General features: G+C 41.6%; 1 protein-coding gene across 2 annotated transcripts; it reads left to right on the forward strand.

Annotated features, from left to right (window-relative positions):
* The first annotated feature begins 2730 nt into the window (after positions 1-2730).
* LOC112429820 (cytochrome P450 2J4) lies at positions 2731-14628 on the forward strand. Of its 2 annotated transcripts, none has more exons than XM_024798577.2 (9): positions 2731-3116; positions 10173-10338; positions 10426-10578; positions 10684-10844; positions 10940-11116; positions 11199-11337; positions 11449-11636; positions 11731-11872; positions 11978-14628. In XM_024798577.2, exons 1-9 carry the CDS (start codon positions 2931-2933, stop codon positions 12151-12153), a joined length of 1488 nt encoding a protein of 495 aa, XP_024654345.2. In that variant the 5' UTR covers positions 2731-2930; the 3' UTR covers positions 12154-14628. The 2 variants fall into 2 exon arrangements, with proteins under 2 accessions (XP_024654345.2, XP_076735926.1); XM_076879811.1 differs by lacking the exon at positions 2731-3116 and adding an exon at positions 8516-8568.

A 14628-nucleotide genomic window follows, 5' to 3' on the forward strand; every position in this document is an offset into this window, starting at 1 on the left:
GTGTATGGACATACATAAATACACACGCACACAGGTGTATAAACTAACAATATAATACACAATCTAATTCTTTTACACAGAAATTACAGGATTACAGAAGTTGATACCAAAGAGTGCAGTTGCAGTCTAGCAGTGTGACAGTTTAACCACTTAGGAGGGAGATGGCGGGGGAAAGAATTTTGATCAAAGTTAATGTCTCCACTTATTTCGAAAAGAAAAAAAGAGCATACTGTCATTTACTTGCTTTTATTATTTATTTATATGCCCTCCGCGGACCATCTCTGCACTGCGTGGGTGATTAGTGGCTCCCTGCACAGTAAGGGCTGCACACACAGGGACAAGACGCACTCGGTTACGATCGGATCTTCCCTGGGCAGGGGGAGGTGATGAACTGTATGCCACTTTTTCATTGGCATACATTAAGTACAATGTTTTATTGCCTACGGTGGGGCAGGTCACATACTGGGTGAAGGTGGGCAGTGTGGAGTCCAGCGAGACATGATTAAAGTCCCCTGATATTAGAAGAAGAGCTCTCGGAGATTGCGTTTGCAGTCTGCGGACCACAGAGAGTCACAGGCTACCTCCACGGATGCTAACGGCTAATAGCGCAATGTCTGTGTTGCAGAGTTGTTCTTTCACAGCGATGTGCCCAGAGATACCACAACCGTCTTTAACAAACACTGCCAGCCCCCCTCCTTTCCTCTCACCGCTGTCTCTCGTCTTGTCCGCCCGCAGCAGCTGGAAGCCGGGCAGCCTACTCACAGAGGGAGTACCGGGCAGTGCCGGGATACTGCCACTGTGACCGGGTTAGCGTCATTAGCTCCTCAATCATATCAGGGAGCGATCTCACATTTAAAGTGATTACAGGAAGGAGAGATGGTGTGTGAGGTGTCCTCGGGAGACATCACCCCCGTTTCTTCCCTCACTGGGGATGTAGGGTCTGTCTGCCGGTAGCGCAGCTGCAGGGCGCAGCGCTAACAGCTGATCCCTAATGTAAACAAAGGAGCCATGCGCCGAGTGTCCAAATACGGGTGAAAAAAGAGGAGACAAAAGAAGAGAAAAGTCAACATAACTAGCACGAAGCGGTAATGCAAGATGGCAGGATCTGATTGCTAAAACATAAGTTAAAGGTTAAGAGAAGTAAAGAGGAAAATAAGAAAGAAGCTCAGAAATGAGCAGAGCTAGCTCTGCTCATTACCTGTTAGCTGCCATAACAGGTAACACAGTTAAGGTTTCAGAAAAAGTATTCTGTCGTTTGTTTGCTCGATCATGCCTTAAACACATCAAAATGCATAGTGGGATTATAATACAAGTGAATACTGTGACAAGCACTGGTACTGAATAGGCAATCACTTAGCAGCAAGGTGAATCGGTGATGCATTAGTGTGGTCTGCACTTCCTCTTCTTTGATTGGGTGAAATGAGTTGAAAGTAATTGGATGAGGGAACCATGGGGAGTGCCCTGCATAATTTCAATAAAACGCCGTTTTAAACGCCGTTACAGCTGGCAGAGAACGCCGTAAAAAACGCCGTTCAAAGATGCATAAAAACGGCGTTTTGTGCCGAGTAGCGTAAAAAACGGCGTTTCCGTCTGTCTTTGAACGCCGCTTTTTACGTCACTCGGATGGTGCGTTCAGGGCGCCATCCGAGCGGCGGAAAAAGCGGCGTTTGTCGGAACAGAACGCCGCTTTTTTCGGCGTTTTGAATAATTAAACGGCGTTTTTTACGCCATTTCTTAACCAAACGGGTTAGGAAAGTGGCGAATTTTGGCACTAATGGCTTGCCATAGGCCCTCGTTGCGCCTGCTTGCTGCTGAAGTCAAAGTAAACTTTATTGTCATCTCCGCTACATACAGTCCAGTATGTAGAAAGACGAGACGACGAGGCTCTAGTTACAGCAGTGCAAGTAAACAAACAATAAATATAAGAAGAGTAAAAAATAAATATACACTGTAGGACTAGGAGTAAAGGGCTCAATAACAATTTAAAATTTACAGTTTGATGATTTAAAGTCTCACACACAACCCGTCGAAAGGGGAGGGGCCCTGCTGCTTCCAAATAGAGCACATTTCATTTATAATGTTGTAAATCCAAGCCCATTATGTATTCATGATTTGAATCCTGGGTTGTGTGAAATCTCAGAAATAAACCTTAGACAAAGAGAATCTGTGAACTAAGGTGTAGGTCTGTTAGGCTATGTTGTGCTGATCCTCGAGTTGGGGGATTTGTGTTCATACTAGAGTGCAAAATTAAAACCCGTGGAAGATGGACAAGAAAAGTTCAAAGCCATCAGGTGCTCAGTTTAGAAAAAAGTAGAAAAGAAGAGGAGGAGAAACGAGCAAAAGATGCAGGTAAGCAGATGTGTCATTGGATAATGGCACGTCATCCTGAAACAATCAGAATCAGAATACTTTATTAATCCCTAAGGAAATAATGTGAGTTACAGTTGCTCCAAGAAGAAATGGTAAAAATAGCAACAGTAACAGACTAAACTCCAAACAATACATTATGTTACAGATTTTAATATTAATTCAATGTCAATTGTTGATTTGTGCTGTTCTCATTGTATGACAAATTATGATGGCTGTTTGGTAGCCGTTTGCATACTATGCATACTCTCTCTCTCTTCATATGTGTGTGTGTGTGTACAACAGTTTTATGTTAATGTACAATCCTTAATATGTTTTCTGTGTGTGGGAGGGGCGCCAGAGGGCGCCCAGGGCGCCAAACAATTAGGACCGCTACTGACTACATCACATTCACCTTTGTTTACAGATAAAGCTCATATATAAACTTTGTGACGACTGGTCTGTCCTGAAATTCTACTTAACAAAAGGAGTTAACCAGGCGTGTTGTTATAAAACCCTCTGGCATCCGCGAGGACGCACATAATACAGATGGTGTACTGCTCACGTCTTCGCTCTCTGTAACGATGTGGTTTTCCAATTTTGTGCTGAGCACTGAGGGGGTTTTACTTTCATTTTTCTTTATCCTTTTGATCGCATACTACTTCAAAAACAGGAATCCAAGAAATTTTCCGCCTGGACCTTTTGCTTTACCTCTCCTCGGGAATCTTCAGTTTATTGGCAAGAAACATTTGCATCTTTACTTCGCTGAGGTACTGATTCACACTTCTGTTACATTTAGTATTGAGTGTACTTTGTAGTATAGCTTTGTTTGTTTGTATGCTCTTGTGTGCTGGTGTGTTTGAAATTGAGATATTTATTCAATGTTCTATGGAGGGAAATATGCCTTAAAAGGGTTTCAAATCCGTAAAACAGTTTAACGTGTCTTCAGATTTCTGTGGATTTGTGTGTGGAGTGAAGCAGGCGCTTGTCTGTCCTTAAAGGTTACACCCAAATCATTGTACACATTTGTAAATCTTAGTTTACGCTTGTGGAAGATATCATACGCATTTGAGGCAGATTTCTCTTCTCTCTTTTTTTTTTTTTTACTGAAACACGGAAGGAAGGACAACTGCATGCATTGATGCAGAGAATATCAGAGCCATGAAAACTAAGGGCGTTTTTACTGTAGCCCGACTCAGTTAATAAGCTTGTATAGCTTTTCCACGTAATTTAGTTTGTTTTCACACAGCGAACAAAATACTTAACCAAAAAACACTTGTGAATGTCTCGATGCATGCTCGAAAAGGAAAGGAAATCAAAAAGTGGATTCCGTTCATCTGGATGAATTTTCTGTGGGATAATTCGTTGGTCACTCATGGAAACACCTTTTTCAGTCTCAGCTGAATGCAGGTGTCGTGCAAAGGACCGCGGTAAAGTGAGCCGTCATTTGTGAGCCGCGGTCAAGCCAGCCGCCTCTTATCCGCCGCATAAATTTCCTTGCGCTTTTACACGAGTCTTTACGGTAGCGCCTTTTCGCTTTATGTGCCGATTGAAAGCCCTGCGCACACGTGCACGCGCGCGAACAGTCGCACGCACATGCGCGCACACAAATTACAATGAAACACCCCGATACAGCCAATACAATATAATTATGTCAATTTTCAAAAATTCATGAAAAATCATCCTGAGTAGTTGATGTCCAACTTTCAACACATCCCTCCTCTGGGACACCTACTGTACCTGTGTGCCAAGTTTCATCCAGATTTACTGTAGAATTCCTCAGAAATTAATGGAAACTTGTATTCAATCTAATACAGTCAATACAATAGAATTATGTCAATTTTCAGAAATTCATTAAAAATCAACCATAGTAGTTGAGGTGCAACTTTCAACACATCCCTCCTCTAGGACACCTACTGTACCTGTGTGCCAAGTTTCAGCCAGATTCACTGTAAAATTCCTGAGAAATTAAAGGACATTTATATGCAATTCAATACAGCCAATACACTACAATTATGGAAATTTCAAAAATTCATTAAAAATCATCCATAATAGTTGAGGTCCAACTTTCAACACTTTCTTACTCTGGGCGTCCTACCGTACCTCTGGGCCAAGTTACATCTCAATTCACTGTAATCTTTATCAAAAATTGAAAGAACAATTCTATGTCAATGATGGATGTGTGTCCTTTCAAAGTGACACTAAATAACAGAACTCAGGCACATCAGGGAATAATCCAAAAGGCGGATTTATTAAACAAAAACAACATACAAAATATCTCTAACCCATACTACATAACCTAAAAAGAAACAAAGGGACACTTAGAAGCACAAGAAAACAATACTGAAAGGGCAAGAGACACAGTCCAAACATAATCCACAACTAAAGTGCCGAAAGAACAAGTCATCCCACATAGCAGACGGGTCTTGCCTGGATCTGGTGTCAAGCCGGCACTGCTGGCTGACTTCTGGCATGGTAAGATGGCACTGTTTATGTGATGGTATGCCACATTTGGCCTGATTGGGTGAATGTGACATGTTGTATAGAGCACTTTGAGTAATATGGGTGAGTAAAAAAGCGCTGTATAAGAATCAGTCCATTCACTGTCTGAACAGAGTTTCGTCATGTTACTTTTGCACTATTATGTTCCAGCACATGTTGTTATTACATGGCTTACATGGCTAAGGTACACATTAGGCTGACATCTGGGGCCAGAGCTGAAACTGTTCTGGGCCAGCACAGGGCCAGCAGTGTGTCTGCAACTGGCCTTGTGCTGGCTCATGTGTGGGCCACCTCTGGTAAACCAGATCTGGGCCACCATAGGGCCGTCATTCTTTGCGGTACGCAGGCCATGTGTAAGCACATTGTGTAGGACAGATCCAGGCCATACCAATTTTGCTATGTGGGAGGAATTATGTAAAAATAGAAACATCATAAAAATGAAAATGAACACAAAGTAAAATGTACTGAAAAGAACATCAGTATGGCCATCATTATTTGCTTGGAAAGTCTAAAGTTCCATGGCTTTGAACAGCCAGAGAACGCAATGCCCAGCTTAGAATGACTAAAAGTAACTTCTTTTAACATTCTGTCATTCTGCTTCTATATCAAAAATCCACTAAAAATAGTCATTTGAAAAAAAATATTCGCCACTTTTCATCAGTTTGGGTTCCTCTGTTTATAGCAATTTTTAGAAAAGAACCCAATACCTTTGTCACTATACAGTTGTACAGTGAGATACAGAGCATCTCCTACTCATTGCAAACATGCTGGGAGGGTGGCTCTATCCACCTTAGTGCAGCTGCTGTACCATACTGTGATGCAGTAAGTTAGTAGGCTCTCAATGGGCGAGTGGTGGAAGGGTGAGCTGTAGTCCACAAAGAGCATTCTGGCGTAGCTCTGCCGCTGTTCTAGGTGACTCAGCACCGAGTGGAGGGTGATGGCATCTTCTGTGAATCTGTTTGCACGGTATGCAAACTGGTGGGGGTCGAATTCTGGGGGGAGGTAATCCTTGGTGTGCTGAAGGACTAGTCTGTCAAAGCATTTCATGATTACCGGTGTGAGGGCCACAGGGCAATAATAGTTCAGGCTGGTGATGGGAGACTTCTTTGGTACTGGGATGATTGTGGCTGATTTTAGACAGGATGGGATGGCTGCTTCATCCAGTGAGAGGTTGAAGATTCTGGTGGAGATGAGGGTGAGCTGGTGGGCACATGGTCTTAGCACTTTACCACGTATTCCGTCTGGACCGGCCACCTTCCTGGGGTTCACTGCTAGGAACACTCATCTGACATCGTGCTCCGTTACAGTGAATGGAGCGGTGCAGGAACCAGGTGAGGATGAGGATGGGAGCAGGGCTGAGGCAGATGAATGCTGCTGTTGTGGTGTTTCAAAGCGGGCGAAGAAGCTGTTTATTTCCTCTGCTAGCTGCACACTCAGGTTTTCTGTTTTCACAGTTCTGCCTCTGTGGTTTATGATGTCTATTATTCCATGCCATGTGTTGTTGCTGGACAGGTGGGACCCCTTTTCAGGTCAGCTCGAGCAGACCTGTACAGAGCTCTGTCAACAGACCTACAGGGAGTGCAGAATTATTAGGCAAGTTGTATTTTTGAGGAATAATTTTATTATTGAACAACAACCATGTTCTCAATGAACCCAAAAAACTCATTAATATCAAAGCTGAATGTTTTTGGAAGTAGTTTTTAGTTTGTTTTTAGTTTTAGCTATTTTAGGGGGATATCTGTGTGTGCAGGTGACTATTACTGTGCATAATTATTAGGCAACTTAACAAAAAACAAATATATACCCATTTCAATTATTTATTTTTACCAGTGAAACCAATATAACATCTCCACATTCACAAATATACATCTCTGACATTCAAAAACAAAACAAAAACAAATCAGCGACCAATATAGCCACCTTTCTTTGCAAGGACACTCAAAAGCCTGCCATCCATGGATTCTGTCAGTGTTTTGATCTGTTCACCATCAACATTGCGTGCAGCAGCAACCACAGCCTCCCAGACACTGTTCAGAGAGGTGTACTGCTTTCCCTCCTTGTAAATCTCACATTTGATGATGGACCACAGGTTCTCAATGGGGTTCAGATCAGGTGAACAAGGTGGCCATGTCATTAGTTTTTCTTCTTTTATACCCTTTCTTGCCAGCCACGCTGTGGAGTACTTGGACGCGTGTGATGGAGCATTGTCCTGCATGAAAATCATGTTTTTCTTGAAGGATGCAGACTTCTTCCTGTACCACTGCTTGAAGAAGGTGTCTTCCAGAAACTGGCAGTAGGACTGGGAGTTGAGCCTGACTCCATCCTCAATCCGAAAAGGCCCCACAAGCTCATCTTTGATGATACCAGCCCAAACCAGTACTCCACCTCCACCTTGCTGGCGTCTGAGTCGGACTGGAGCTCTCTGCCCTTTACCAATCCAGCCACGGGCCCATCCATCTGGCCCATCAAGACTCACTCTCATTTCATCAGTCCATAAAACCTTAGAAAAACCAGTCTTGAGATATTTCGTGGCCCAGTCTTGACATTTCAGCTTGTGTGTCTTGTTCAGTGGTGGTCGTCTTTCAGCCTTCCTTGAACTGAACATAAGTTCCCTGCAATTTCTGAAGAATATTACAGTAAATCTGGCTGAAACTTGGCCCAGACGTACAGCAGGTTTCCCGGAGGAGGGATGTGTTGAAAGTTGGACCTCAACTACTAAGGATGATTTTTAATGAATTTCTGAAATTTCCATAATTGTAGTGTATTGGCTGTATTAGATTGAATAGAAGTTTCCTTTAATTTCTGAGTAATTTTACAGTGAATCTGGCTGAAACTTGGCACACAGGTACAGTAGGTGTCCCAGAGAAGGAATCTGTTGAAAGTTGGACATCAACTACTCAGGATGATTTTTAACGAATTTTTGAAAATTGACATAATTCTATTGTATTGGCTGATTGCGTTGAATATAAGTTTCCTTTAATTTCTGAGGAATTTTACAGTGAATCTGGATGAAACCTGGCACACAGGTACAGTAGGTGTCCCAGAGGAGGGATGTGTTGAAAGTTGGACCTCAACTACTCAGGATGATTTTTCATGAATTTCTGAAAATTGACATAATTATATTGTATTGGCTGACTGCATTGGATACAAGTACCCTTTAATTTCTGAGAAATTCTACAGTAAATCTGGCTGAAACCTGGCACACAGGTACAGTAGGTGTCCCAGAGAAGGAATCTGTTGAAAGTTGGACATCAACTACTCAGGATGTCTTTTAATGAATTTTTGAAATAAACATAATTGTAGTGTATTGACTGTATTGCACTGAATATGAGTTTACTGTGATTTCTGAGTAATATTACAGTAAATCTGGGTAAAACCTGGCCCAGAGGTAAAGTAGGTGTCCGACTGAGAAGAGGATTGTGTTGAAAGCTTGCCATCAACTTTTAAGAATGATTTTTAATGAATTTTTGAATATGCAACCAGACTGTCACGATGGCTGTATTGGGCTGTTCCATTGTAATTTGTGTGCGCGCGCGCGTGTGTGACTGTTCGCGCGCGCGCACGTGTGCGCGAGTCTAGGCTTTCAATCAGGATATAAAGCGAAAAGGCGCTACCGTAAAGACTGGTGTAAAAGCGCAAGGAAATTTATGCAGCGGATAAGAGGCGGCTGGCTTGACCGCGGCTCACAAATGACGGCTCACTTTACCGCGGTGTGCAAAGGTAATTATCCCCGACAGATTTGTTTCCACTGCTGGACGGAAACAATCTCTCTCTCTCTCTCTCTAATATATATATATATATATATTATTATTATTTATTAACCTTTATTTAACCAGGAAAAGTCCCATTGAGATTAAAAACCTCTTTTGCAAGGGAGTCCTGGCCAAGAGGCGACAACACGTTGAAATTACAAAGTTACATACATATTATAAATAACAATTACATTTTAAAAACATTTTTCTCTGGCTCTCTCAATCTGGACTTAAAAGCATTTAATGAAATAAGATCTGCTATCTTCCAGTCTTTTTGCATCATGTTCCATGTGAAAGGGGCAGCATAAGTAAAAGCCCTCTTTCCCAGTTCAGTTCTGGCAAATGGAACATTGAGCAATAAAAGATCGCTTGAACGCAGGCTGTAAGAAACAGTACTTCTCCGTGTGAGCAGATCGCAAATGTAGGTGGGCATTTGTCCAAGCAGGGCCTTATAAATAAAGATGCACCAGTGAGCAAACCTCCTGGAGGACAACGAAGGCCATCCCACTCGAGCGTACAGATCACAACAATGGGTCAAGGCCCTACAGTTTGTAATAAACCGTAAGGAGGCATGATAAACTGAGTCAATCTTATGAAGACACTTGGCGGAAGCATTCATGTACAGCAGATCACCATAATCTAAAACAGATAAAAATGTAGCATTTACAATATATATGTGTATATATGTATATATATATATATATATATATATATATATATATATATATATATATATATATATATATATATATATATATATATATATATTTATGGTTGCCATATATGAACATATAGTTATAAGTGGACAGGCCTCGCCTGCATAAGAAATGGCTTATCAGACAATTGTCCCATTCAGTTTGAGGCAGTGAGAAAGAGGGGCTGAATATCGCCACCTGGGTTGGCTGGAAGACTGTTTACTTGGCCTAGCAGGGCGAAGGACACTGTCTCAGCTGAACTCTGGACACGCACACACATACATATACACTGATATGCACACACTCAAACCCCCATCCCTTTCCAAACGCCTTCGACGCTTATTCCCTTCCGATGCTGCACCCTTTACCCACCCCTGTTGCTTGTCATGTGTTTCTTTGGTGTATTAAGAGTTTTTTCATGTGCTATGTGCAGAGGTGTTTTTTTCTGTTCTCAAACTGATCTCCCTGCTGGAGCTCAGTCTGGGGGGAGCTTTTTTTCCCTTTATCTTTCCTCATGTGGTGCATTTTCGATTGTTATACCTCTCTTACCTGTCTTTCCCATGTGATGTTTTGTGTAATGTATGTATGGTCAGAGGGTAAGATGGAGCCGCCATTGCGTGCAATAGGTCGGCAGCCTTGTGAAATTTCCCCGTGTGGGACTAATAAAGGTATATCAAATCAAATATAAAATGGGCTGGACGTCCTAAGGAGCAACACAAATACAAAGCTTTTGTAAAACCCCTTAAATTAAAGTCTGTACTTCACATAATGATTATTTGATCTGTGGCTGTGCACAGAGGGAAATCTACAAAAATTGCATCTTTGTCCAATAAATTATGGACCTAACAATATTGTTCATGCTTGTGTTTTTTTGTAGCTGGCTGAAGTCTATGGGAACGTGTTCAGTTTCTGCTTCGGCAGGGATAAAATGGTAATGATCTCTGGATATAAGATGGTAAAAGAGGCTCTGGTGACGCAAGCTGACAACTTTGTGGATCGACCATACAGTGCCCTGGCTGACAGGTTTTACTCGGGACCCACAGGTTAAGAAATTATTCTCTATTTCCTCTCATTCAGCGCAGGAATTGTTTCCCAGTTATTAACTCCCACATCTGCATGTTTGTATTTAGAGGGTCTGTTCATGAGCAACGGTGGGAAATGGAAGGCACAGAGACGCTTTGCTTTGTCTACATTACGAGACTTCGGCCTGGGGAAGAACCGCATGGAACAGTGTATCTGTGAGGAGATCCGATACCTGCAGGAGGAGATAGAGCAGGAGAAAGGTGCTTTACATTAAGTGGAACATAAGCTCACAATCCTGCACAAGGGAGCAAAAAATTTACCTGTAACAATTGTCTCTTCTTCTTCTTCTTCTTCTTCTTCTTCAGGTAAACTTTTCAGTGCAGCAGGTCTCTTCAACAATGCTGTGTCTAATATAGTTTGCCAGCTGGTGATGGGGAAAAGATATGATTACAGTGACCACAACTTCCAGCTCATGCTGAAGTATCTGTCGGAGACTCTTCAGCTGGAGGGCTCTGTATGGGGTCAGGTAAGTGAATTTCAGAAAGTGAAAAAGGGACAGCAGTATGGCATGCGTGGGATTTGTCTTAATCATTTATAAATTTAACTTCCTCTCATCACCAGCTCTACGACTCTTTCCCTGGAGTGATGAAGCGTTTGCCAGGTCCTCATAACAAAATGTTCAGCTATTTCGACATAGTCAAAGATTTCATCGCTCAGGAGATAAAGAGCCACAAGGAGGACCTGGATCACAACAATCCAAGAGACTACATTGATGCTTTCCTTATCAAGATGGAGAATGTATGTGGACACTGCATTGCACAAACTGCACTCTACCAGTTACTGTGACTGTGTACTGTAACTTTTTCATTTGTCTGAACAGCTCAATGAATCTGACCTGGGCTTCACTGAGACCAACCTGGTTATGTGCTCTGCTGATCTTTTCCTGGCTGGAACAGAAACAACAGCCACCACTTTGCTGTGGGCTCTGGTTTTCTTGATCAGAAATCCTGATATTCAGGGTGGGTGACATGCTGGGCTTCATATGTTTTAAAGTAGCCAAAACATAAAGCCAGCAAAGGTAAACATTTCTCCCACAGTTAAAGCTGAACTCCTTTAATTCTCTTTCACAGAGAAAGTCCAGGCAGAGATAGATAACGTGATTGGACAAACCCGCCAGCCTTCCATGGCTGACAGACCAAATCTGCCCTACACCGATGCCGTCATCCACGAGATTCAGAGGATGGGAAATATTGTTCCTCTCAATGGACTCAGAATTGCCGCCAAGGATATAACTCTGGATGGTTACCACATACCTATGGTGCATGCAGTATACATTTTAAGCTTCACATGTTGGTTCTGTCAGGTGTTGTTGTTAAAGTGCATCTTGTTGTTTTCTTGTCTATTTTTTCTAGGGTACCAGTGTGTTGCCTGTACTCACCTCTGTGCTGTTTGACAAGACTGAATGGGAGACTCCAGACACCTTCAACCCAGGACACTTCCTGGATGCTGATGGGAAGTTTGTGAAGAGAGAAGCATTCCTACCTTTCTCTGCAGGTAAAACCCCACAATGAGTGTTTTGTTTTAGCACAACCTGAACAAGAAAAAAACATCATCCACAGGTTGTAAACTTGCACGTGTATGTGTTTGTGAATTCTTCAGGGAAGCGTATGTGTCTTGGTGAAAGCCTCGCCAAGATGGAGCTGTTCCTGTTTTTTGTCGGCTTGCTGCAGAAGTTCACTTTCTCTGTTCCTGATGGAGTGGAGCTGAGCACAGAGGGAGTTTCTGGAATTACACGTGTGCCTGAACCCTTCAAGGTTCACACCAAGACTCGCTGAATTATGAAAAATCTTTCCAGTTAACCAACATGTAACAGTCTAAGACTGTTAGCCGTCATTAAAGTAATTTGATAAATGTCTGTTTTTTGTTACCATGCGTAGGGGGTCATCACTGTATGATTGCTGCCTTTAAAATTGAGCGATTCATTTTTTTATCCGTACATTTTATTCAGTATGAACCAGTTATCTTCCCTTAACAATATTCCTTCAGTACCAGTATTATTAAGAAATAAATGCTATAAGATATGTACATGATGCATTTTATTAAAAACATTTGTTAAAAAAGCTGTGTTGGTTTTAGAACAGTGAGGGGGGGTCTGTTACGCCTGACTTATTTACAAGCCAGTGCTTTTGTTCTCATTCAAGCTATTTTCTCCATGTATTTATCAATCCATGTATTGTATTACATGTAGGCTCAGGACAACAGTGCGAAAAATAGAAATTATTATTGGTATTGTCATCTTTTATAAGACACAGATCTACATTGACTTGAGGTAAAAAAAAAAAAAAAAAAAAGAAAACAATTATGATTTCTTTTTTTTGGGGGGGGGGCAGTCACATTAAAATGTTTGGATATCTTAAAATACCAGAATGATTGAACAATTTTTATTTTATTTTACTGTTTAGCCTTCTAAACAAATGAAGACTGATAAGTTTTTACTGGAAAATATGTTTCTTGTGGCTGAAAGCTTTTTTCACAGACACAGAGATTACAGTTTTTCTCAGTTGCTTTGGTGCATTTCTCACAACAGAATTAAACTTTGCACAACAGTTAGTTCAACCTCCACAACATGTAGTCGTTTTGGCACAACCTTGTGGCGGTTTCATGTTCATTGCGTCCAAAGGCAAATGCCTTTGGACATGAAGCAGTTGAGTAAGTACAAATATCTAAAGAATGGTCACTTTTGACTTGCTATTCATCACTATCTCCTTTCTTTTATCATGAATGTCACAATTATTTATACTTGTACCGGCTGAATAGTCATTGTCCTTACAACTAATAGTCTTCATTTCATTGCTTGTGTCAGTGCACTCAAAATTGTTGAACATCTTGTCAAACACTTTGTACACCCATTTTGAAAACCCTATTTTTAAGGAGTTTCCATGAAACCCCTGCACACGTTTGTATATCTTGACAAAGCGGGATTCAATCTTGCAAAAGGCGTGAACGAAATCACATTGGAGAAATAGCCACCATTGATGTCCCAGGCCAACGAGGAGGAAATATTACAATGTGTGCAGCAATCTCAGAAAATGGCGTTCACACCCATATTCCTCGTATTGGTGCATACAATACACAACACCGGTTGGCTTTTCTGGACGCTCTTTATAGGGACCTAATCCCACAAAATGAAAGGGATGATCCTGGTGACAATCGGACAATGTATGTAGTGGTTTGGGATAATGTTAGCTTCCATCACTCTGCTGTAGTCGGGCAGTGGTTTGCAGCACACGACAGGATACTTATGGAGTTTCTTCCTCCTTACACTCCATTCCTAAATCCAATTGAGGAGTTTTTCTCTTCCTGGAGGTGGAAGGTATATGACAGGCATCCACATACCCAAATGACCCTGCTAGCAGCTATGGATGCAGCTTGTGATGACATCACAGCAGAGTCCTGCAGAGAGTGGAGTTGACACTCCAGAAGATACTTTCCCCGATGCATCGATAGAGCTGACATTCGCTGTGATGTTGATGCAAATATGTGGGCAGACAGACGGGAGCGTCTAGATATCAATGATTGATATGCAGCAGTGTCTGTTTTTCAGTTTTGTTTTTTTGTTTCATAACCACTGGAGTGAGGTTTACTGTCTAAGTGAGTTTATGTTTGCTGTAAAATGTTTGATTTACTGTATTTCCCCAGTTTGCACAATGCTGTGAACAGTTTCAATTAAATATTATCAAGAGTGCATATGGAGTGTCTTGATTTTCCTTTACAATTTATGGTTTTCAACATGCCATGCATGCTGTCCAGACTTGACATGTCATTGGGAAGCACCTACAAAGAAATCCGTCACAATGAGAACATGTTCAAACCATTTGATTTTGTGACCAAAGGTGCTGGTGTAATGACTTGTAATTGTGACAGCCCTGACACTTTGATTGATATAAGTACTTGCTTTTGATGAATGTATTATCTGTTTTGATTAAGGGACTTGCTTTTGAAGCATTGACTACTTATTTTGAACAACTGACTTTTCTTTTTGATGAAGTGACTCACTTTTGCAAGTTATCCACCATGTTTTGCAGTTTGCACTAATTGTTTTGAGAAGAGCCTTAGTAGTGGTGCAGAGATCAATTCTGTTGTGAGAAATGCACCAAAGCAACTGAGAAAAACTGTATTATATCCACCAGTTCCAAGTCAGCGGTGTACCAGCCCATTTCTAACTAGGAAGGAGTGATTCAGTCATGTAAATCTTCTGTACACAAATGCAGTACATCAGCAATAAAGAAGTAAAACCATCATCTCAGCCA

Source organism: Maylandia zebra, linkage group LG23, assembly GCF_041146795.1.
Source record: "Maylandia zebra isolate NMK-2024a linkage group LG23, Mzebra_GT3a, whole genome shotgun sequence".
Taxonomy (NCBI): domain Eukaryota; kingdom Metazoa; phylum Chordata; class Actinopteri; order Cichliformes; family Cichlidae; genus Maylandia; species Maylandia zebra.